Raw genomic sequence first — 26,441 nt, 5'->3', positions numbered from 1 at the left:
AATCTCCTTAATACTTCCCTGTTCTTTGTTACTTTTTCATTGTGTAGTTCTATTTCAACCTTTTGTTGAGAATCCAGAAGAATGTCAATTTTAGTAGGGGATGCAATAAATCTGTTGAATGTTAAAAAACTAGATGATTTAAATCACCATACCCTTGCTCATTCCAAACAGCATTCTTTGTTGAGAATAACAAACATGTCCAACAATAAAATCTGTTCACTACATCTCAGCCGCAAAGCCAGTTTGAAATCTCATTTAGCTCTTTACGAAAATGTCTCTCAAACCCCCTTCCAGTTCCAGTAGACCACATTTACCCTTGATATTATTAAATTAGGACATGGTCTGCTGCTGTTAATAACTTGTTTTTTTTTTTTTTTTTTTTTGCGTGTAAGAAAGTGATGAAAAAGGACTATGTAATAGTTTTTGTACAACACTTTCACTTGCCATCTTAAAACGATGTATAATGCAGCATATGCAACATCAGCGATAGCTGCTCATGCTGGTACTGTCGTTGGAAGTAGTTTCAACGTCCTGACGAGCTACAAGAGGAGGGGAAGAGTGAGAGGGTGAATGCACAATTAGTCTCTTACAGCCAGGGTCCAGCAAGTGACTCGTTGCAATGCCATGGCAAAGTTTAGCGCCTTTCATACTGCTAGGCTAGGCCGCTAGGCAATAGATAGCAGTAGCAGTTCAGTTGAAGCGTTAATAATCATTATTAAAGAAAAACACTGGTATAATGTACTTTATACAGATTAAAAGAATAATACCATAATTTCCTAATTTTATTTGGGCATTGGCGCATGATCTGCAAACCCCCAGGAGTCGCCACTGACACAAACTCATATTTAATGCATTATATATTACACTAATTGTGCAGAATATGAATATTATGTAGAATGCAGCATAATGATTACTACAGTATAATTAATAATAAGAAACAAAGCTTCATTTGAATAATTATGTTGTCCAACATTACGAAAAATGCCCCACCACTGATGATGGACAAGCCCGTATATACTTGGTAGTAAGTAGTAATACTTGGTAGTAATCCATTATTGTGGGTCCCTATCACCACGGCATGGCGCGTCCTCAGGTTGTGGATCGAGGAGACGGCCTCCAGATATGGAGGGTAGCTGTGAATATATTGAATAAGCAGTCAAGGACAGCCGATGAGAGGTGGTCCTCCAACTTGGGGGTTGGGCGAAGGGCTAACAACCAATCACTGTAAAAAAACAACTTATTACAAAACCTTTAAAATAATAAGCCTCGGAATGGGACTGATTCTCTGACACGACCACAGCAAAGGAATAAGATTTTGAGAGTTGGTACTTGGAGTTATATTACCAGTTGTTCTTTATGGTTGTGAAACTTGGACTCTCATTTTGAGAGAGGAACATAGGTTAAGGGTGTTTTGAGAATAAGATGCTTAGGAAAATATTTGAGGCTAAGAGGGATGAAGTTACAGGAGAATGGAGAAAGTTACACAACACAGAACTGCACAAATTGTATTCTTCACCTGACATAATTAGGAACATTAAATCCAAACGTTTGAGATGGGCAGGGCATGTAGCACGTATGGGCGAATCCAGAAATGCATATAGAGTGTTAGTTGGGAGACTGGAGGGAAAAAGACCTTTGGGGAGGCCGAGACATAGATGGGAAGATGATATTAAAATGGATTTGAGGGATGTGGGATATGATGATAGAGACTGGATTAATCTTGTTCAGGATAGGGACCAATGGCGGGCTTATGTGAGGGCGGCAATGAACCTCCGGGTTCCTTAAAAGCCAGTAAGTAAGTAGGAAGCATTCAAATGAATGTTCATTGAAAAATTCCCTTATAAACAAACTAAAGGAATGGATCATCTTTAGGAAAGAAATTGGATTCACCAATGTCTTGACCAACCAAAGATCCTGGATAATATTGTTTGTGTAAAATTATTTTAGAATCAACGGTTTGTGGAAATTACATGGAAGGGGAATAAGCTAGCAGACAACACTTGCTTTCCACCAGTAACAAACTGCTCATAATCATAGCATCTAAAAACTTGATGTTGGCAGATTTTATCCCCACACAGATGTCCTGTAGTTTTTTTCAAATAGAAAAATTATTAGTGAACATTGGGTAATATTAATTAATTGTATTTGCCAAAGCATTTGTTTAGAAATTATTATTTATGACATAGTAATACAGTAGAGCTTCAGTCATCGTCACTTTTAATTTTTGCCATTTCTGTTAATCGCCATTTACTATTTTAAATACCGGTGTCATTAAACTTCATCACCATCAAAGTTGCCTTAATCATCATTTTTGTTGAATCACATTCTGCTATGTTTCCCCTGGTGACCAACATTCATACAGTCTCGAGCATCCAATCATATACACAAGTGTTTTGTTTCATAGGCCCACTGTCCTTGTTACATAGGTTTATATATCAAAATTGGTAAAGAAACATGGCATGCCATTGAAATATGTATTTCTATAGTTTTTAATTTACGGTATTAAGCTTTTCTATTAGAGTCATTTAAGAAATCTAATTAATTTAATCATATTTATTAAATTAAGTAATTATAAGTGTTACCACTTGCAACCAAACAAAAAAGAAGTAGAGAAAGATGCTTTCGTGTCCTACCTACAATAAAACCTAGAACAATCACAATTTGGCCCCAAACAAGGTGTACAAGCACTGTACGACACATTGGAACAATGCCTTTCGGAAGCTGAGGCAGAAGCGTCAAAGAAAAAAATAGAAACAAGAAACAAACTTAACCAGGAAACAATCGCGCTAATCGAACAGAGAGCAATGTTAAGTCACTGCAGGGACGACTCAGAAAGAAACAAAATAGAATACAAAGAACTAGACAAAAAGACAAAGAGAGAAATCTGGAAAGACCTTCGAGAACTCAGATGCAACATAACACGCAACGCAATTGAAAACTTCAAGTCTACCAGGAAAGCTAAGAAACAATTATACCAGGAGAAGCAGTGGATACTAGGGGTTAGAGGGAATTCAGGACAACATATATCCCCGAGAGGTGACATTACAGCAGTAGCTACGGAATTTTACAAGAGTCTATACTCAAGTACAACATGAAACCTACCACCAACCTGCAACCGAGGTATCTGCACGAAAACAAATAATGAGCCAGTTCTTCCCATTCTAGCAAGTGAAATACGCTGTGCCATAAAAGAATTGAAGAACGAGAAAACATCAGGAGAAGGCGGGATACGAAATGAATACATTAAATGGAGCTTAGATGCAATAGTTAATCCAATTTTAACTACATTCAATAGAATTCTGGAAACAGAAGAAATCCCGAGACATTGGAAAAAGACCACAATAATACTGCTGCACAAAAAGGGAACGAAAGACGACCTAAATAACTACAGACCTATCAGTCTACTATCTAATCTATACAAACTGTTCTCCAAGATACTAAGTGACTAACGAAGATCTTAGACGAGAATCACCACCCGAACAAGCAGGTTTCTGCACAGGATACAGTACGGCGGATCATCTCCAGACTGTGAATCAGATACTTGAGAAGGCAACCGAGTTCAACCTGAGACTGTACATAGCATTCATTGATTACAACACAGCTTTTGACTCGGTTGAACATACAAATGTCTTTCAAGCTTTGACTAAACAAGGGATTGAAAACAAATACATCAAGATCCTATGTCAGATCTACAACCAAAGTTACGCACAAATAAAAACAGAGAGAAAAGGCAAACCCTTTATCCTACAAAGAGGCGTAAAGCAGGGCGATCCCATATCTCCGAAACTCTTTACATCAACACTTGAGGAGATATTTCGAAACTTGGAATGGGAGAAACATGGTGTAAATATCAATGGCAGAAGACTATTTAATCTGAGGTTCGCAGATGACATCGCCTTATTCACTGACTCAGCAACAGAACTGCAAAACATGATTGAGGAACTAAATATCAGAAGTACGTATATTGGCTTATTGAAGGAAAAACTGAATGAGGTAGAAAAAAATAGTAAGAATAAAAACATTCGAGATTTATATAAGGGTATAAAGGAATTTAAAAATGGATATCAGGCAAGGGTAAACGTGATCAAGGATGAGAATGGTGACTTGCTTGCAGACTCTCGTTCAATCCTTAACAGATGGAAAAACTATTTTGGGCAACTACTAAATATACATAGGCCAAGTAGAAATGATCGGGATGAAATTCAAATACAAACTGCTGAGCCATTTATACTGGAACCCACACTTTCTGAAGTCGAAATTACGATAGAAAATTTGAAAAAGTACAAGTCTCCAGGTATTGATCAAATTCCAGCAGAATTAATACAAGAGGGTGGAAGGGCATTATCTAGCGAAATCTATAAACTTGTACTTGCAATTTGGGAAAAGGAAATTGTACCAGAACAATGGAAGGGGTCCATAATCGTACCTATTTTTAAGAAGGAGGACAAGACTAACTGCAGTAACTTTCGAGAATATCACTTTTGTTGACGCCGTACAAAATTTTGTTGAATATCCTTTTGAGAAGATTACCTCCATATGTAGATGAAATTATTGGGAATCATCAGTGTGGTTTCAGGCGTAATAGATCGACTATTGATCAGATTTTTTGTATTCGACAGATACTGGAAAAAAAATGGGAGTATAAGGGTACAGTACATCAGTTATTCATAGATTTCAAAAAGGCGTACGACTAGGTTAAGAGAGAAGTTTTATATAATATTCTTATTGAATTTCGTATTCCCAAGAAACTAGTTCGATTAATTAAAATGTGTCTTAGTGAAACTTACAGCAGAGTCCGTATAGGCCAGTTTCTATCTTATACTTTTTCAATTCACTGCGGGCTAAAGCAGGGAGATGCTCTATCACCTTTACTTTTTAACTTTGCTCTAGAATATGCCATTAGGAAAGTTCAGGATAACACAGAGGGTTTAGAATTGAACGGGTTACACCAGCTTATTGTCTATGCGGATGACGTGAATATGTTAGGAGGAAACCCTCAAACGATTAGGGAAAACGCGAAAATTCTACTTGAAGCAAGTAAAGAGATAGGGTTGGAAGTAAATCCCGAAAAGACTAAGTATATGATTATGTCTCGTGATCAGAATATTGTACGAAATGGAACTATAAAAATTGGAGATTTATCCTTCGAAGAGGTGGAAAAATTCAGATATCTTGGAGCAACAGTAACAAATATAAATGACACTCGGGAGGAAATTAAACGCAGAATAAATATGGGAAATGCCTGTTATTATTCGGTTGAGAAGCTTTTGTCATCTAGTCTGCTGTCAAAAAATCTGGAAGTTAGAATTTATAAAACAGTTATATTACCGGTTGTTCTGTATGGCTGTGAAACTTGGACTCTCACTTTGAGAGAGGAACAGAGATTGAGGGTTTTTGAGAATAAGGTTCTTAGGAAAATATTTGGGGCTAAAAGGGATGAAGTTACAGGAGAATGGAGAAAGTTACACAACGCAGAGCTGCACGCATTGTATCCTTCACCTGGCATAATTAGGAACATTAAATCCAGACGTTTGAGATGGGCAGGACATGTAGCACATATGTGCGAATCCAGAAATGCATATAGAGTGTTAGTTGGGAGGCCAGAGGGGAAAAGACCTTTGGGGAGGCCGAGACATAGATGGGAAGATAATATTAAAATGGATTTGAGGGAGGTGGGATATGATGATAGAGACTGGATTAATCTTGCTCAGGATAGGGATCAATGGCGGGCTTATGTGAGGGCGGCAATGAACCTCCGGGTTCCTTAAAAGCCAGTAAGTAAGTACATATATTGGACTGACCATGAACAACACGAAAACAAAAGTGATGACGAACACACAGGTGATTCCAATCAGAGTAGGCGACACAGAATTGCAGTATGTCTCTGAATATGTGTATTTGGGTCAAGTAGTTACCTTCACACAAAGAAACCACCAAGAGATCAATAGAAGAATTTCATCGGCATGGAAGGCATTCTGGAGCCTGAAGTTCATATGGACGGACAAGACAATCAACCGCAATCTCAAGTTCGAGGCACTAGAGACATGTATAATCCCAGTTTTTATATATGGCTGCGAAACTTGGACATTGTCTGAGAGACACGCTCAAATATACAAACATGCCAGAGGAAGATGCAAAGAAAAATATTGGGCATCACACTATGAGACAATGACAAACGAAAAACTACAAAGACTGACGAACACTACTGACGGAGCAGAACGAGCCACGGCAATGAAGTGGACCTGTGGGGGACATGTGGTGAGACTACACAGGCAAGATGGACCCATGCAGTCACGATGTGGGACCCCTACGTCGGAAAGAGAGGACAGGGAAGACCACGTCTCAGATGGTCTGACATGTTTACCAAAGAGGCGGGGAAACAATGGTCGAGGACAGCAAAGAATAGAGTTTTGTGGAAAGAACTAGGGAAGGTTATTGTAAATAGATAACGTAATCAGTGTTAAGATATTGTAAATAGTAAAGTCAGTATTAGTGAAAGTGTGAGATAAGTTTTGTAAATAGTAAAGTCAGTGTTGAGAAAGTGTCAGTTACATAGTGTAAATAACAATCAATGTTTGTCAAAGTGCTGATGTTAGTATAATGTGGGTAGTGCAAAAAAAAATGAACAAAGAATAGAGTGCTGAGACTAGTTAAAGTCTAACAGGGTTATTAGCCATGTCACAAAAGTAGTATACACGACAAGTTGCCTGGATTGGCTCACCAAGTGAGTACACTGATCCATCCCATCGAGGGGGTTCTAACCCCATCATAGGAGGCCTGTGCCCAACATAGGACATCATGGCTAACATTCATTCATTCAAGTGTTAAAAATGGCATTTCTTGTAATACATTTTTTCATTCAAAGTTATAGCTTAGAATGAAGATGCTTATATGTGTGTAGTTTTATTTTCAGAAGGAATTGTCGCTTCAGAGTTATAACATAGAATAAAGGCACTGTTATTACAGTGTCTATTTCTGTTTTTCAAGTTTTGTTTTTAAAATACAGTCCCTGATCAGTGTCTTTTTTATTAAACTTTGTATTTCAAAGAAATCAGAGCCTGCATCTCTCACATCGATGTGCATGTAGAAAAGGACTAATTTTTTTCTGTATATCATACATAAGCTTTGACAAAGGTCAACAATGATTTGGTTTCAGGTTTGTCATCGATTCATCGATTTTATTCAATACTACGAATTTCAGCTCGTTTTTTTTACAAAAAAGAGATCGAGAAAGATCGAAAATGTAGAGAACAATGATACCTTGGGGATTTGTATGTAACAATAGGTATATTCTTTAATTTTTCTGTCACAAAATTGCGGCGTTTGGATAAAAGTTTTATCACATTAACTGGTTGCTGTTAGTCTCCGTTATAATACCATAGCTCATATCTGAAGTACATCATTGTCAACAGCTGAATATTACATCGTACTCCATGTCCCAGATCACAGTTATAAAGTCAAGTCTCTTTTCTTCAGGACCATAACAAACCAACTTCTGCCAGCCTATTCTATTAGCCAACCAGGCAGTAAGTTTACTGTACATTTAAAAAAACGTTGCAGATTTTCATATTTCCTTTTCTAAAAAAAAATGTTATGGGAATATTATTATTTCAGACCAAGAATTAATACACTTACTGATGTAGTAAAATAATACAATAAGGAAATATCAATGTATTGCAAATTTTAACATTGTTTATTTGAACCCTTTTCCAGGAGTAACACTAGATAGACATTGCATGGTATTATGACCAACATTCAGTTGTAGATAAACTTTTTTTTTTCCATGTTGAATCTTTCGTACACTACTTTTAACACTTGAATATAAATAATTGATTAAATGGGGATCTTACTCGTGTTAATTATGTAAGCACGTGTGGCATGTCAAGTAACACCGAAACAGCTGTAAGCCACACATGCTTACATAATTAACACGAGTAAGATCGCCTTTTAATAATTTTTTTTTTTTTTTTTTCGTGAGTGAATTTAATTTATTTTTATGCTGTTGCAGGTCAATTTCAGGCCCACCTCTACGAGGACGCAAAACTGGTGGTCATTTATACAGACGCTACTGGATGGCAGCTATTCTTCTTGTTGTTGGCCTTCTGACGCTCATTGTGATATTCTCATGGCTTGGCCGTATAGCTACTGCAGATGATCCGAGTTTTGATCCTCTCCAAAATCCTAACATTCGAATTGCAAAACAGAAAGAATAGGAGGTTTTAAACATCAGAATTGGTATGTACAGTGTGAAAATAGCATTTATTGAAGGACTTGAGGCCTTGATGCATATTATATTTAGAACAATTTAAATGCACTGGTTAAACGTATTAGAGTAATAATTTATTACATATTAATTATTTTGCCAGTTCTAATGACTAAGTTCAGATTATTATTTATAAAGAGTAAATGTTTGTTAAAAAGTACAGTTACCTATGATGGCACACTTTATTCATTCACAGTAAAGGTGTATTTTGTAAACTTTGTAAATAAATACATCACAACCCTCTGTCCAAACTGTTGCAGTTGTAATTTTTTTATTTCTTGGAACAGATTGTGGCTAATGTAGTGTTTATTACGATTCTTAATTTAGTGCACAAAGAGTAAGAACCTGTCCCATTTAATATGCATTGCATTTTTATGCTGACAAAATAAAAGTTGTTTCGAATTATCAAGTGTTTCTTTTAAGACCTTTTCTTTCTTCCTCATTATACGAAACTTCACAAGAAAATATTGTGTTACTACAAAAAGTTGGTTTTTAAATGCTCATAGAAATATATCTTTTCAGCATCTCAATATTGAAAAAGATGTTCTTGTCATGTTCTGTCTATTATTCTTCCTTTAGGGGAGGACTTGGACTGGGATTGTTCTCGCATGCAGGCAGCTCGGGTGGATCCGTTGTACTACCCGGAATGAAATACTGTGCATGCTCTAAGGTCCCCTGTGCTACAGATCCCCCTGCACACTGTCTCCAAACTCCTCTACAGCCTACATGATCCCTCAACCTTTCCACATAGCCCTCACCACAGTCCCTCAACCCCAGTTTCATGAGTTACCGTGAGCCCAGTGAAAAGCCCATGGTGCATAGTACTACCACCAACAATGAATGACCATGGGGGTCCAAGTTCGGTGGCGGTCCACAGCAGATGCTACATCAGAGCAAGCCCGAAACCTAGGAAAGAAACGGAGAAGATGATGTTGAAAGAGGGGAAGTGTAATTATTATGGCGAAATGAATCCAAGGTCCAACGTCGAAAGTAACCCAGCAATTCTGCTTCAATTGGTTGAGGGAAAATCTCGTAAAAAAAACCTCGACCAGGTAACTTGCCCCAAACCAGGATTTGAATCTGGGCCTGCCTGTTTCACGGTGAGATGTGCTAACCATTACTCCACAGTGGTGGACTCTTGACATGTTATCTGTCTATAGTGAGGATCACGAAATAACAGTTCCTAAAAGGCTAATTTTGCCATCTCTTCAAAGGGTAAAATCACAATGCCATGTACTATAATAATAATAATAATAATAATAATAATAATAATAATAATAATAATAAAGTGGCATATATTGCATAGAAGCAAGATAAGCAGTGCATGAGAAAAAAATGAGATGAACATATTATTTTGTACAGGATATCCAGTGACATTGATATATAATATAAGAGAAGTAATTTTTGCTATCCAGTTTGCAGCGAATGTCCTCCATTGGGTCAATGTCCATGCCATATCTTAGTACAGTATTCCTTCGTACTATCACCATCATCCAGCATTGCGCGTCTCACCAAAAAATCCCTACTGCAGCCGAGTCTCATTCACTCCACTCCCCCCTTCTAAACTTCCATGCTGTTTTGTTGGCTGGAAGCAGGAAGCAATGCTTTGAACTGCTTTTCTTTCACACGCAAAGAAAGTTTTGTTCTGTTTGTGAGGTTGAATCTATACCCAATCCGAAATGAAGAATGTTTTTTTTTTTTACAAAAATATTTATGGTTAACATTATATGTTGTGTTTCATAAATGTTTGTAACAGTTTTTTTTTATCTTATTTAGGTGATAAACTGAACTAGTGTTACAGTGAAGTATAGTGCTGTATTAGGGGGCTGAGTTATGCAATGCATAAACTGATTTTGTAGTGGCAACGTTTTTGTTCGAAATTGAGACGGATACTGGACCACCAGCTAAAGTGACTACAATATGTGATCTTCCTCAGTGTAATTTTTCTTATCGGTCATTTGAAAACAAAAAAATTAATTTTGCAGAAAGATTGTCCAACTTCTCAATTAAATATTTGCTCCATAGATAAAACTTGCGTAAGGCATTTTAATTCTAATTTATATGACAACTATGATTGGTTGTTCTTCAGTTCAAAAATTATACTGCTGGCCCTGACTTCTTTTTTCAAACGATAAAATTATTTGGACTCATGAACAATGTGCGCAAGGTATAAAAAAGCACAGTCTTTCTCATAATCACCTGCAGCCAATAATATTGGAAAAAAACCGTTGGTGAATATACGATAGATCACATGACTGATAACCAAAAAAAAAAAAAATGCGGGTGACCAAAAGCATATGAACTTGTTAGCAGAAACAGAGACATTATGAATGCACTATATGAGTAAATCAGGAATAGATTACCCAAAGTGTCGGTCACACGCAGAAACTTCAATTCACAATTAGTAGGAACAGATTTAGAATATCGCGACCAGCTAATCTCATTATTTGAGAAAATGACTGATCCTGATTAAAAGTGGGATCACGAGGTGTTGATTTCTGCCCATGAGTTTTTAGTTTAATTGAATGACTTTAATATCTATTTTATGTTGACAGTATTTGGAAGTATTTTTCCTCTTAATGATGTTTGGTTCTCTATATCGCAAACAAAGTCTCGTCATATTGGTTACTGTGTAAATAAAGTCAAAAGAGCAGAAAATAAAACTTGAAGCAAGATGTGAGAACTTTGAAGAAATATGGGCCGTGATAGAACTAAGAGTGAATGTAAATGAGCCAGACAGAAAAAGAACAAGATTAAATAAAGTATTTGATATAAAGACATCCTATAAATACCTGTTTTGTTAAATTGTTGATACAATTTTATTTTGCAACAGCTCAACAACACTTCGATAATCTCGATGCCCTATGCTTGGAACTCATTATTCCTATTAATTCAGATCAGAATAAAAGGATGTTCCCCGAGATCAGTTTTGATTCCCTTAAAGACAGTTACCCCAACATGTTTGCTTTCCTGCTCTTCAATCCAAATTAACTAATTATATTTCTGAAGACTTGCGTAAAAGAAAAATGTTAATGAACTATTAGTTTTCATCAAATCAAACCATCTGAATGCAGCATTAGGAAACAGTGAAACTCTGTGAACTTATTGTATCACTTCCTGATACAAGTGCCTCCATAGAGAGAAGTTTCACTGTTATTATTATATACTATTCATTAAGGATTAGGTACATTCAATTTTGTGCTACAAAAAAAACTTGCTTTTATTACTGTAGCCTTATTTATTTGTACTGTAATGTTTTAATTTCTTGTTGCTTAGTGCTTACCCCATATAAAATACGACCACACACCGATGATGATGATGATGATGATGATGATGATATAGTATTAACAATAACAATGTCTTGCTTATTTACTTACTGGTATTTACCACAGCTCATCTTTATGTTGGGAGGTGTTTTCTAAATGGTTCAATAATTTGTGAAAGAGTAGATGTATATTTTCTTCCTGGACCTCTCGCACATTATGTTGGTAATTAGTATATTAATATGATCTAATATTAAAATGTATTTTGTTTGCTCACATGAAATGATTAGTGCAAACTCCAAAATAACTACGTTACGAGATTACTTGCCATACCACAAAATCATCCTATCTTCTTATCGAATACAACATTTGACTTACTCAGCTATACATTTATTAATATGATACACTCGCGTCATGTATAAAAATAACCTCCAATAGCCAATTTGTTACCGTATTCATTTTATATATATATATATATATATATATATATATATATATATTACTCTTTCATTGTATTCATTTTAACTTACGTCAAGCTATAACATTATGTTTTAATATCGTATACATTGAGTGGTTTATTAATGTTTGTAAAATACAAAGTTCGTACACATAATACAGTGTTTGAAGTAGACACTCTATAACAAAAAGTGCATTCCATTTTCTTCACATCATGTATGTGAAATGATATCCAATAGCTATTTTAGGTAGTTTGTTAATTTTAATATTTATCTATTGACATTTTATTCATAACTGTAGAACACAAGGTTCTCACATATAATACAGTGTTTAAAGTAGATATTCCAATTAGGAAGTACTTTCCATCTTTTTTACATCATGGAAATATAATTGATAATCAATAGTCATTTTAGGCAGTTTGTCAATACTTTGACCCACATCAACCGTTAATTTCAATGGTTGTAATATTCATTCATCGAAGTTGTTATTCACAACTGCAGAACGTAAATTCTCACACACAATATACTGTTTGTGTATTTTATACTATATAGATAAGTTTAACATGAAACATACTCCATCTTTTCCATAAAATGCAAGTTTAACATGAAACATACTCCATCTTTTCCATAAAATGCAATTTTATCATACACATTGTCATCACATATTTATTTTAACTTTTGATTTTGATACTTGATATTGTTATTCTAGCCTGATGATGCCCCAGGGGAGTGAAAACGTTTGCACTTGTAATAAAAGGCATATAAATGTTATGAAAAAATATATTTGAAACAGTTATATTGTAACTTGTTTTTTTATGTTTTCTTGTTAAGCCATTAAGATTGATTACCTCTCATATTATTGATAAAAGTATATATTATAACAATTGGCTTATTGGAACATCAACATAAGTTGTAAATTTCAGAACACTAGCCAATTAAAGAAATGATACTTCTGAATCGATAATTTTCTGTCTGTAATATTCTTTTACCCTTAAAACTAAAGAAAAAAAGGTATTTTACTAACAACTTCAAATTAGTGTAACTCTAAAAATATTGAGCTTAGGACACATGTTGTCCACCTGTGGAGTAACGGTTAACACGTCTGGCCCTCGAAACCAGGTGGCCCAGGTTCGATTTCCGGTCGGGGCAAGTTGCCTGGTTGAGGTTTTTTCCGGAGTTTTCCCTCAACCAAATATGAGCAAATGCTGGGTAAATTTCGGTGCTGGATCCCGGACTCATTTTACCGGCATTATTACCTTCATCTCATTCAGACGCTAAATAACCTAAGATGTTGATAAAGCATCGTAAAATAACCTACTAAAAAGGACACATGTTTATATGACTTGTTTGCTCAGAATGTCTTCGAAAATAAGCTCCGTAAGTGACTGTAAATCCTCATGAATCAGTCTGTATACTGTAAGTTAAACATTCTTGAAAATATGTGTTCCATAATTTTATTGTTGTAAGGAGAAAAGGAACTGGTCACTCTACCCCATTATCGCCTGGCCTAGTTGCCTCGCGGTATTCTGGTGAAGACAGTTTTTTAAGGAAGTTATATACTGCACATTACAAATATTTTTCTACTTTGTCCTCGAATAATAATTTCACGTTTGTGAATAGTAAAATCAGTACTTGGTTAGGCCTCAAGAGACATGCTGATGCAAAATTACAACACACACTATAAACAAAATGTAGTTTGCACTTTACTGACTTAATACTTAATAGTCCACTGCACTAAAGCAATAATAAAACATGGTGAAATATATAACACTAACAATAGAGTCTACTAATTTAATTGAACTATGTACTGCACACTGATTTACTATTTAATATGAAATTTGCTCTTTCACTCAACCACAGTGATTTGAAGACTGAAAGGAAGTAGATTGTAACAATTAAAGCAGAGAGGCCCCTCCAGCTGAATAAATATTATATTTCGTAAGGCCTCATAAAGATCCGTCATATAAACAAAGCCAGTGTTTGTATTTGAATGATGAAGGTTTATTATCTCAACAGTTCTCCCCTCTCACAAGTGACCCGAGATTTAATAAACAACGAAACATGAATTCATTTCGCATTGCATGGGACTTGATACAGTAAGTTCTGTATGTTGAGTCTTAAATGAAAGGAAATATTTCTCTGATAGATCCTTGCATACCGTGAGTATTTTTCAAAAGTTTGGACTGATAGGTGTACAAAATAAGCAGTGCAAAATGACAAATACAAATATCAGAAATCATGATGTTGAGTGAATGCCTTTGTACAACCATTTTAAAAATTAAAATGCACTTTTCAAGTGTTAAAAATTAACTAAGTCATTTCTCAGCAACCATACCACCTAAAAATATGGGATTTTGACAGTCATGAAGGACACAGTGAGCTCTTTATATAGAGCATACTCCCAAGACTCTCTTAAATAGTCTTTCCGAGCAGAAGGGATTAATTGTTTAATGGTGTGACGCTAGGTCTGAACTAGGCAACACTGAGAGGCAGAACATGCAATCGATTGGCTAGTGCCTCTATCATAGCTCCACCTCACTGGCCATCGAATATGCTGTCTGGTACAGACCTATGATTAATAAATTGGTGTATATATTTGCACATTAGGTAAATGGTACCATATTTCTGATATGAAATTGAAATTGTTTTATTTAATAACATTAATTATTTAAGGTATCATCTTACTTACTTACAAATGGCTTTTAAGGAACCCGCAGGTTCAGTGCCGCCCTCACATAAGCTCGTCATCAGTCCCTATCCTGTGCAAGATTAATCCAGTCTCTGTCATCATATCTCACCTCCCTCAAATTCATTTTAATATTATCCTCCCATCTACGTCTCGGCCTCCCCAAAGGTCTTTTTCCCTCCGGCCTCCCAACTAATACTATATGCATTTCTGGATTCGTCCATATGTGCTACATGCCCTACCCATCTCAAATGTCTGGATTTAATGTTCCTAATTATATCAGGTGAAGAATACAATGCATGCAGTTCTGCAGTGTTTAACTTTCTCCATTCTCCTGTAACTTCATCCCTTTTTGGCCCCAAATATTTTCCTAAGAACCTTATTCTCAAAGACCCTTAATCTCTGTTCCTCTCTCAAAGTGAGAGTCCAAGTTTCACAACCATACAGAACAACTAGTAATATAACTGTCTTATAAATTCTAACTTTCAGATTTTTCACAGCAGACTAGATGACAAAAGCTTCTCAACCGAATAATAACACGCATTTTCCATATTTATTTTGCGTTTAATTTCCTCCCGAGTGTCATTTATATTTGTTACTGTTGCTCCAAGATATTTGAATTTTTCCACCTCTTTGAAAGATAAATTTCCAATTTTTATACTTCCATTCTGTAGAATATTCTAGTCACGAGACATAATCATATACTTCGTCTTTTCGAGGTTTACTTCAAAGCCTATCACTAATTCTAGCAATTCTAAAAGATAGTCGTTTTTTAATCTTATGTTAGTAGTTCTATTGATATCATATTTATAAAATTTGAACATTTTTGTGAAAGTATTTTCAAGAATTTAAGTTAGATAAGTTTAGTTTGAGTTAGCACAAAAAATGAGGTAATATCAGCTATTGGATCACTGACCTAACTTCTCCAATTACCATATATGCTGCAGCAGGCCTACTCTACCTATACTCTGCAGTGGCGTAGGTGGCTCTCAACAGTGATGACATGCTTGCTTGTATCAATAATTTTTAACAATGCAACATTCATCCAGTAAAGTTTATTTAATATGAATTTAAATCTACTGTAAAATTATTTTGAAACACAAACGCTTACCTTCAGAAATTATTTCGGAATATGTATTATGTCTTTTTCTCGTGTTAAATTTTACAGTACCTGGTTAACATGTTTCAGCCTGTTATCGGCCATCTTCAGAACTGGTTGGTGCTGGTCTTGGCGCCTTTTGTTTGTTTTTCCTGTGGGGGTGTGTCTGTGTAGTGTAATGTGGAGTCAAAGAGTATGTGTGTTCTGAAATTGAGTTGTGTCTACAAAAGCATCTCAACACACAAACAAATAAATACAACCACACAGGTGTATACAAACTCAAATGCAACACCTGCAACAACTTCTACATAGGTCAGACAGGCAGATCATTTCAAACATGTTACAAAGAACACATCACAGCCATAACAAAACTACAAAACACTTCCACATATGCAGAACACATCACAAATTCTAACCATACCTACGGAGACATAAAAACAGACATGGAAATTCTACATATCCAACCAAAAAACCAGAACCTAAACAAACTAGAACAATACGAAATATATAGACACACAAAAAACATTCAAATGAAATTCTCAACACACAACTCAATTTCAGAACACACACACTCTTTGACTCCACATTACACTACACAAACACACCCCCACAGGAAACACAAACAAAGGTGCCAAGACCAGCGCCAACCAGTTCTGAAGATGGCCGATAACAGGTTGAAACATGTTAACCAGGTACTGTAAAATTTAACACGAGAAAGACACATAATACATATTCCGAAGTGATATAGTGTTAAAAGTTGTGTAATCAAGATGTAGAAATTATTTGTAAAGAAAATCTATTCTTCTTGTCTTCTGCGTGAATTTCTTTGTCACATTTTCATAGAACATGTCCGGAGTGCTTTTCTTAAGTTTAATAAGAATTTCTTTTTCAATTGAGAGGACACCCAGATTGCCCAGACGTATTTGTCCCTGTGTTGCTCTCAGATACGTTTTAATTATTTTCAAAGTAGAAAAGCTTCATTTCAACACTTGCTGTTGTAGAGCAGGACCTCCTATATTACCGGACCTGACACTGTAAGCGGAAGTAAACAAACATGGTGGACAATAGAGTGGTTAACGCAACTGTGAAAGTATACATACTTCATGTGAATGTTTATTGTGTTTCTTGTATCATTTGCCTCTAGTGTAATCGTTGAAGGGTTTATAAGTTAGTATATATTAATAGAATTGTGACATTATAATTAATGTAAATTGTTTTCGTAGAGAACAAAGCTTATGTTGTTAATCTTAAAATGTCTCGCACATGTAGTGTCCCAGGTTGCAAATCGAATTACGATAAAGAAAGTCCGTTTGTACATGTATTTTTGTTTCCAAAAGATAAAGATTTAAGGGATAAGTGGTCAAGAAGCATTCATCGTGAACATTTTACCCCAACAAACAACTCAGTGGTAAGAAAACTAGCAGTGAAGTGCAACAAGGTATTGGCCATATTAATAATTACTGCAAGGTCCAAAATGAAAAGCAGGCATTGAAAGAAAAAAATAAAACCCACCGAAACTGTTCCAAGTTCAAAAAATAGGCTGCTGTGCTCTCCAAGCTGTGAATTCTTCATCGTTTTTAGTTGTACAGCCTATCTAATCCCTTGTATATGTATAAGTGGATATTACAGTGATAAGTTATAGTGAATAGTGTCATTTCATTCTGAATCAACATCAGTGGATATAATGAGAAACTACAGTGTCATTTCATTCTGAATCAGCATCAGCGGATACAGTGAATAGTGTCATTTCATTTTGAATCAACATCAGTGGATATAGTGAGAAACTACAGTGAATAGTGTCATTTCATTCTGAATCAACATCAGTGGTTATAGTGAGAAACTACAGTGAATAGTGTCATTTCATTCTGAATCAACATCAGTGGATAGTGAGAAACTACAGTGAATAGTGTCATTTCATTCTGAATCAACACCAATGGATACAGTGAGAAACTACAGTGAATAGTGCCATTTCATTCTAAATCAACATCAGTGGGCACAGTGTTAAACTGTACGTAGTGAATAGCTAATTTTATTTTCAACCAATATCACTGAATACAGTGACAAAGTTTAGTGACTAGGAAGACAGGACTCTATATTATATAATTTCCAATTGCTGATGAAATCTATTCGTATAATCCAGGTAAGATTATTCAGCAGCTATTCAGTATTGTATTACTGCCTTTTATTTCCTCACAAATCTGAATTTTACAAGAGTTAATTGGGCAATTGCCAATATTCATATATAAAAACATATAGGCCTAGGCCTAATATAACAACATATTGAAGCTTTTAATCACTTGTTTTCTTTTATTATTGGTATACGTATATGTAGGCATATTTTTATGTTACTGAATGTACTATGTTCATTTATGTAGGTAAGGAACTTTATTATTTATTGTTTCATTGAGAATTTTGTTAAAATAATCTTATCGATGCAGTATTTATTTGAACTCATTGCAATCTACAAAAGCCCTCTTCCGGCCGCCATCTTGGATGCCAGTGTCAGGTCCGGTAATATAGGAGGTCCTGTGTAGAGGGAAATGTTAATATCAATTGCCCATTCTATAAACCTCATTAAATACTACTTGCAGTTTATTTAATTTCATATATATTGTAATCTCACCAACTGATTTTTGTACTCTTTGGTAGAGTAAACAACTTTCAGTCATTCTTTAGATGTATTGTGTCAAAGAAGCTAACATAGGGAACTTTGAGCTCACTAAAAAGACTTTCTGAAAAATTTTGCGCATAACTGTCAAAATTGTTACCATCCAAAAGAGAGAGAAGCTTTATTTTTCAGTGATTCAAATCTGAGTTTCATTTGTAATAACAGTATATATTATTTCATAAAAAAAATTCTTGTGCAATCTCCTTTATCGAGCTTCTTTCTTTTTGGACTTCTTTCATCATTTTCCGCTTCTGTCCATATCTTCTAAAATTCTTCGTTCCTTATTTTTTTAAGCACACCACAAAATTCTATTACTTTATTGTTACAATAGGTCATGTCCATGCTTTTATTTTGAAGAATGTCATATAATACATCTGAATGAGTAAATACACCATGAAAAATTTCCAAGAGAAATTTTGTATCAAATTTTTCTAGAAAACGAATGAACCAGATGCAGCATTCACTTCTCAAGAGTCCACTCCCCTGGCTCATATTCAATAGAAAAAAAAACTCAATGAGATTTTGCCTACACTCTCTTACAGTGTTTACTGATCTGGATGAAAAATTCCATCTTGTGGGTGCAATGCGAAGAAATGTTTTTTCCATGAAGTTTTTAAGGGCATGTGAATGGCTTGTAGAGTGTGAAAAGAAACTAGTTACACCAGAAAGTGATGTGAAAAATTGCGTACATTCTCGAATGTTGTTCGTGGATTGAGATAGCACTAAATTTATCTGTGACTGTAACAGTAAATGAAATATGAAGTCTGATATTTGTCCTTTACAAGTTTCTGAAGTGCTGTAACATGTCCGGCCATTACAGCTGCTCCATCAAAGGTCTGGACAACTAACTTTTCTCTAGACACCCAGGCAACTTTCCTTCTTCGAGAAAAATTCACCAAGAGCAGAGTGTGGGAATCGAACCTGTGACCTCCAGATCTGGAAGCCAGCATGCTGACCAACAGACCATGGAGGCAGTCGTTCAACATGTTGTCCGTTATTTTTGTAGTAGAGTAGTAGTAGCATATTCTGTGAGCTAGCTAGGCTAGCTGTAAAGCCCAAAGATTTTATCATCATCATCATCGATTTTCTCATTGGTATTGCATATTTTAAGGCTATAAGATCAATATTTATCTAGATTCACTTCAGCTGCACTTCACATTGAATAGGTCTTGTGAAGTGGAGGGGAGGTGGTACGATCATCCACTCCTCCTCTTTATCTTTCTTATATTGGCTGCTTTCGCCAGGTGGACGGCACATTGAAATGATTGGGTGTGCGCAGTGGAAGACTTTTAGAATGAATAGTGTGAATTTGTAAAACAAATATAATTAACAATAATAAGTAACAATGTACATAAATGAAAAATGAAATAACAATAACCATGAAATAGATGAGTGAAAATAGGACGCACTAATCTGAAATGATATCCCCAGGATATGTAAATCATGTAAGTATCACAAGGCTGAGGCCAACACACTTATAAATGATTAAACCATCTAATATGGCCGTCTCTCGACCATCAGTGACTAACCTATTAACCATATGTTCATGAACCTCTCTCTCTCTCTCTCTCTATATATATATATATATATATATATATATATATATATATATATTAACTATCTGAGTATGAATCTGAACACAACACCCAGCTAGCACATTAACTTAATACATGATCCATTCGACCATAGATACCACTCAGTCTGACTAACCAAACTAAAAATACATGTACACTCAATAAGAGACAATCTCTACCCAGCATAAGGCATTACATGACAGATCACTATACATTACCCATTGCACATATTGCTCACATAAACTGTGCAAATAGCACTAACACAAATCTCTGCACTTTACAAAATGAATACGCAACGGAGAGAGAGAGGGATGGAGACAGTTGCACGTAATAAGTAACGGACGATAATTCCAATTTCAAGGATCGTTTAAATAGCAACAAAACTCGACGCATATGATAAGAAAATAGCGGCGAAGGAAAGCGACAATCAAAATGGAGCAGGGAAAACACTAAAACCATATGTGAGACCGTAATCGCTGCCTGATCACTCTAACCGTCTCGGAACATGAACTCACATTTGAAATCATATCTCCTTACCTAATTCCCAATACAGTTTACCTCAAACACATATATCTTACAAATATGTTACTCGATGCAAATACTAAAACTTGCGCCCAAGACGTATCACTAGCAAGCGATATTTCAAACTACGATCCACTAAAATGCCAAATACACTCAACGCAATTTAACTACTCCACTGATCTATCTCCAGCACGTGCAAAGCCCGAATCACGTTGTCTATATCTGCCGCGTACTAAAATGCTAAGTCTTATTAAATGTTTACGTCGCGTACGAGAGCTTGAATCTGAGCCAATTATTTCCGAATATCTCCCGCATACGGGAGCCCAAATCTTGTTAAGTATATCTGCCGCGTACCAGAACCCAAGTGACGTTTCGTGTATCTCCGTTAAAACAGGTAAACTCTCTCCCCCTCTATCCTCGTGAGACATAATGACCCAGCCAATAGGATTATTTGGAAAGAATAAATGAAGGGATTGATAGCGCTATCTATTCCGTGACGTCTGAGAGCGCTCTGACGGATGAAGTGACGTACTAGGTAAACGGCCGTGGTAGTAGGCACGGCTCACTCTCCCCCACTGCGCTGAATTTCAACTGGTGAACCAGCAACAGTTGAAATTATCCATGGACGTTGGGTATAGTATCAATCGCTGGAACTCCAAATGCCATGGTATCCCTGCGTGGCATCAATGCGGCTCCAGGTATTGGGAAATCCATATCCCCAATTCGGGCACCTCGGCCCACCCCAACGATTCTCAGCAACTTAAATGGCCCCGGGTCACTCCCCGGTACTTCCTAACTGCACTCCGGCAGCCTCAACTGGAGGAACTCTGTCACTCCAGAAACCGATGCCCTCTGCTCTAGAATGGATGTCTGGAGCGACATCCCGTTAGTTGCTGCAACCGATGATACTGGATCCTAAGTCCAAACTGGTTCCCACAAACCAGTCGTCGCTCGTAGAACTGCAACTAGAAGAAGAAGAATAAGTAGTAACTCCAAAAGACACTTGGAGAATAAAACAGATACCAACTGGTCCCCATAAACCAGCGGTTACTGTTTACGGCCAACAACATGAAGCCTAACAGATACGTAAAAATTCCAAAACTTCGTGTCGATGCCAGTATGCGAGTTCCAGGAAAGCATCCTGGAAGATTCGCAAGTCGAGAAGTGAAAAGGCTCGAGTATCGCAGAAAAGAACCCAGGCGTCCCCAGAATTCGTTCGGCGGCCCGGCGAATGTCGGACGAGTGCCCGCTCGTCAAGTCCTCGGTGCATGCTGATCCCACGATGGTTTCGCTCTGATAGATAGCACTATATTAAGGTATGGTAGATTAGGAAAATTTACGGAAGTTAAAAGGGAATATAGGAAAGACCGCGCCGGGTTACAAAATCTGCAAACATATAACATACATATAGTACAGAGCATAATAGCAGTATACAGTGATGACAAATAAATAAAAAATAACCAACACATTAAAATTAACAAATAATGAGGACACATAGCTGTGCCCCCGGACTCAGGAACTCTGTACGACGTCAACAGGGTAAGCTACTCTCTCCTCTCTCTCCACTAATTTTAAGTGCGAGACATGGGCTTTACGAATAGAACAGCCTGTATCTGGGCAACTTAATTCGACTGTAACAGGGGAAAGAAATCTGGAAATGGTCAAGGGTTGGGACCATCTAAACATCAACTTTGCCGATACTTGATTCGGAGCGGAGCTTTGCGGGAATAATCTTACTCTATCGTGCAACCCAGTCAGTCTAGAGACAACTCAGAGAATTCTTCAACAAGATGACCGTATTGACCTAATTCCCCAACACTTGGCAAACCAGCGCCAATGGGTTCTGGGTCGGCATCCTCCGAGTACACAAGGTTAACCGGAAGATTCTTACTTATGGGTTTCTCATCCCACTTCCAACTTTCTCCTGGCCTGAAGTGAAATCCATATGCCCTATCCCAAGGGAAAATCTCCATGCCAGACCTCACGATATAATCGTTTCCTAAGATTATAGGCACCTGTAAATGTTCGATAATTCTAAAAGGATGAGTCCAAGAATACTCAATACGAAAATGGCACCGCACCAAGGTACTAACAGGGACATCACTGCCATCAGCCATCCTTGATCGACTGCTTACTCCGTATCTTCTTCATTTGCTGCAAAAATGGAACATAGTCCGCTCTAATTATGGATGCAGCAGCACCCGTGTCCAAGATAGCAGGTATAATAATCTCTCCAAATTTTACTGAGACCCAAGGCAAGACATGAGCCTGACTATGACGAGTTCTTTTATTAACATTAAAAACCGGATTACATGGTGTTTCTTTACGTTCGGGTTTGCTAGAATCTTGAAAATCCTTATGAGGCAGGTCCCGACACTGAGCTTGAATGTGACCCAACTTGCCACATCGAAAACATGTAAGAGGCCTCTTTCGTATAAAATTTTTAGGCTGACCCACTGGATTCAACGGACGCGTACCTGCAAATTGTTCACGCGAACGAAGATGATATGGCAAAGATCTATCCCGTTGCCTTTCCGCTATCAAGGAATTATCTACACTTCGCCCCAACTCACGTAACTCTTCGATCGTGCGTGGCCTAGATTGAAACACGAAGTGTGATCTAATACACGGACTCATATTTTGCAAAATCAATTCTATCAGTTGGGACTCAGTAGAATAATGATTTAATATAACATTGGCCCTATATACAAAGTCGAGGAATTCCAAAAAATTCTCTTCCGGAAACTGAAATCAGCGTGATAAATAATCTCTAAGTCCTCTCGCAAACGTGAAGGAAGAAGTTCCAAAACAACTCTTTCGAGAAGGATGGGCCAAGTCCATAGAAATCGGATGCCCCGTCCAAAAATCTCCAATAATAAACCACTAGTCCGCGGGATCAAACCCAATATGAACTCTCGATCCTCAACTAATCCCAAGGCATGGATTCCTATACTTTCCATTAAAAATCCCATCAATAACCTCGGAGTCTTACCATCAGTCAACCACAAATTTCTAACCAAATCCAAGTATAACGTCATATGGCACTGATTTACATCGGAAGAAAATATTCTTCTCTCACTACCCAATTTTCCTTTCTCTATATCCAATTGTGTCATATAAGCGGGATCCATTTGTTTTTCCCCACCTAATACAAGAGTAGACGGACCCTCACCTTCTGCCTGAATGGAAGTTCGTTTCTTTGGCTCAATAGGCACAGAAGATTGTGAGGCTAATCCCTGCATAGCATATTTGTCTTTAAGTTCATCCTCAACTCGCAGGCGAATGTTACTCACAGTCTCCGGGTCCAACGTCTTCAAATATAGGGAAAATCGAGACTGTAACTCCCGTTTCCTACCCTCCGTAGATATGCCAGCACGCTCCAGCTCTGCAATCAAGGTAACCTTCGGTAGGTCCCAACACCAGCCAATTTGAACACTCATACTTAAACAAGAAAATATCAAATTAATCTCAAGTCAAAAAAAAAATTATCAAATTTTCAACAAATCCACACTATTATGAGCAATCAATCCAATGCACCTCAAAAGTGGGTTGCAAAAATGCAAACAGTTGATCGAAAAGAGCCAGAAGAAATTTACAAATGCCACAATGTCCAATCCTAAACACCAACACAAAATCATATATATCCATTAATCACAATAACCCATTTATAACCATGCTAAACCATTTATAACCATACTAAACCATTTATAACCATACTAAACCATTTATAACCATACTAAACCATTTATAACCATGCTCTGCTACCATTTGTTAAGTGGAGGGGTGGTAAGATCGTCCACTCCTCCTCTTTATCTTTCTTATATTGGCTGCTTTCGCCAGGTGGACGGCACATTGAAAGGATTGGGTGTGTGCAGTGGAAGACTTTTAGAATGAATAGTGTGAATTTGTAAAACAAATATAATTAACAATAATAAGTAACAATGTACATCAATGAAAAATGAAATAACAATAAACATGAAATAGATGAGTGAAAATAGGACGAACTAATCTGAAATGATATCCCCAGGATATGTAAATCATGTAAGTATCACAAGGCTGAGGCCAACACACTTATAAATGATTAAATCATCTAATATGGCCGTCTCTCGACCATCAGTGACTAACCTATTAACCATATGTTCATGAACCACTCTATATATATATATATATATATATATATAAACTATCTGAGTATGAATCTGAACACAACACCCAGCCAGCACATTAACTTAATACATGATCCATTCGACCATAGATACCACTCAGTCTGACTAACCAAACTAAAAATACATGTACACTCAATAAGAGACAATCTCTACCCAGCATAAGGCATTACATGACAGATCACTATACATTACCCATTGCACATATTGCTCACATAAACTGTGCAAATAGCACTAACACAAATCTCTGCACTTTACAAAATGAATACGCAACGGAGAGAGAGAGGGATGGAGACAGTTGCACGTAATAAGTAACGGACGATAATTCCAATTTCAAGGATCATTTAAATAGCAACAAATAGCGGCGAAGGAAGTGACAATCAAAATGGAGCAGGGAAAACACTAAAACCATATGTGAGACCGTAATTGCTGCCTTATCACTCTAACCGTCTCGGAACATGAACTCACATTTGAAATCATATCTCCTTACATAATTCCCAATACAATTTACCTCAAACACATATATCTCACAAATATGTTACTCGATGCAAATACTAAAACTTGCGCCCAAGACATATCACTAGCAAGCGATATTTCAAACTACGATCCACTAAAAAGCCAAATACACTCAACGCAATTTAACTACTCCACTGATCTATCTCCAGCACGTGCAAAGCCCGAATCACGTTGTCTATATCTGCTGCGTACTAAAATGCTAAGTCTTATTAAATGTTTACGTCGCATACGAGAGCTTGAATCTGAGCCAATTATTTCCGAATATCTCCCGCGTACGAGAGCCCAAATCTTGTTAAGTATATCTGCCGCGTACCGGAACCCAAGTGACGTTCCGTGTATCTCCGTTAAAACAGGTAAACTCTCTCCCCCTCTATCCTCGTGAGACGTAATGACCCGGCAAGCGTGGATGAACTTGAGAAGGGTTGAGGGGGGGGGGAGAATGGAATCAGTGCACACAATTAAGTTGCCTGCCATTGCTTCGCTAATCAAAAAGCTAGCAGTAACAACTTCCTTTGAGAGATGGCGACCCCTGCAGCATTACAATACAGGTTGACAACAACAGCAGACAACTTCACAATCCCCAAGTTTCAGAATGGCCAACCAATGGCCAGGTCTTCAATTACTTTGACGACATGAGTGAAAAGCCCCTGTGCAGTATGGTCAGAGCAATTAGTCAATCTACTTAATGTATCCAGCTGTTTCAGAAAATGTAGAACCCTTTTCTGGCCATTTCCCTCATTGTCAACAAATCTTATAACTGTTGACAACTGACTTTTTTTTTTTTTGGATATATCAGTTGTCTCATACAACATTAAACCTATAAGAGGAGCTTCCTTTATTTCTGTTAATAATAATAATAATAATAATAATAATAATAATAATAATAATAATAATGGTTTATTTTAACTAGCAGAGTTAAGGCTATTTGCTTTTCTCTTCCACTCAACCAGTATGATACAAAATTACTACATTGCTATAAACAAATTTTTATTGTATCTGTGTCTACACTGGCTACTGATTCAATTAATCGTTTTGAATTTCAGGAGAACTCTGCTTAAACACTGTAGCAGTCTTCAAATGATTGGTTATAACTGGATCATAATTAGATAAATAATCAAGAGATTCAATATACATCCCTTTGTTTGTAGAATTTTCTGATTCATTGTGCCCTCTGAATGCACATTCTTCTTTGCCCAAAAAAAGAGTGTGTGTGTGTGTGTCCGCTATTTTTT

At 36.7% G+C, this 26,441-nt stretch overlaps 1 protein-coding gene across 1 annotated transcript in view; it reads left to right on the top strand.

Moving 5' to 3' along the window:
• The window catches only part of LOC138700145 (zinc finger protein-like 1 homolog), a 119,452-nt gene extending 110,784 nt beyond the window's left edge, over positions 1–8,668 (top strand). Inside the window, exon 6 of the mRNA XM_069826528.1 lies at positions 8,009–8,668. Within this exon, the coding sequence (XP_069682629.1) occupies positions 8,009–8,213 (205 nt within the window). The 3' untranslated portion in view covers positions 8,214–8,668. The remainder of the gene's footprint in view (positions 1–8,008) is intronic.
• The last annotated feature ends 17,773 nt before the right edge of the window (positions 8,669–26,441 follow it).

The sequence above is a fragment of the Periplaneta americana genome, chromosome 5 (assembly GCF_040183065.1).
Source record: "Periplaneta americana isolate PAMFEO1 chromosome 5, P.americana_PAMFEO1_priV1, whole genome shotgun sequence".
In the NCBI taxonomy this organism is placed as follows: Eukaryota; Metazoa; Arthropoda; class Insecta; order Blattodea; family Blattidae; genus Periplaneta; species Periplaneta americana.
The sequence above is the reverse complement of the archived record's forward strand: the minus strand, read 5'-3'. Positions and strand labels throughout refer to the sequence as shown.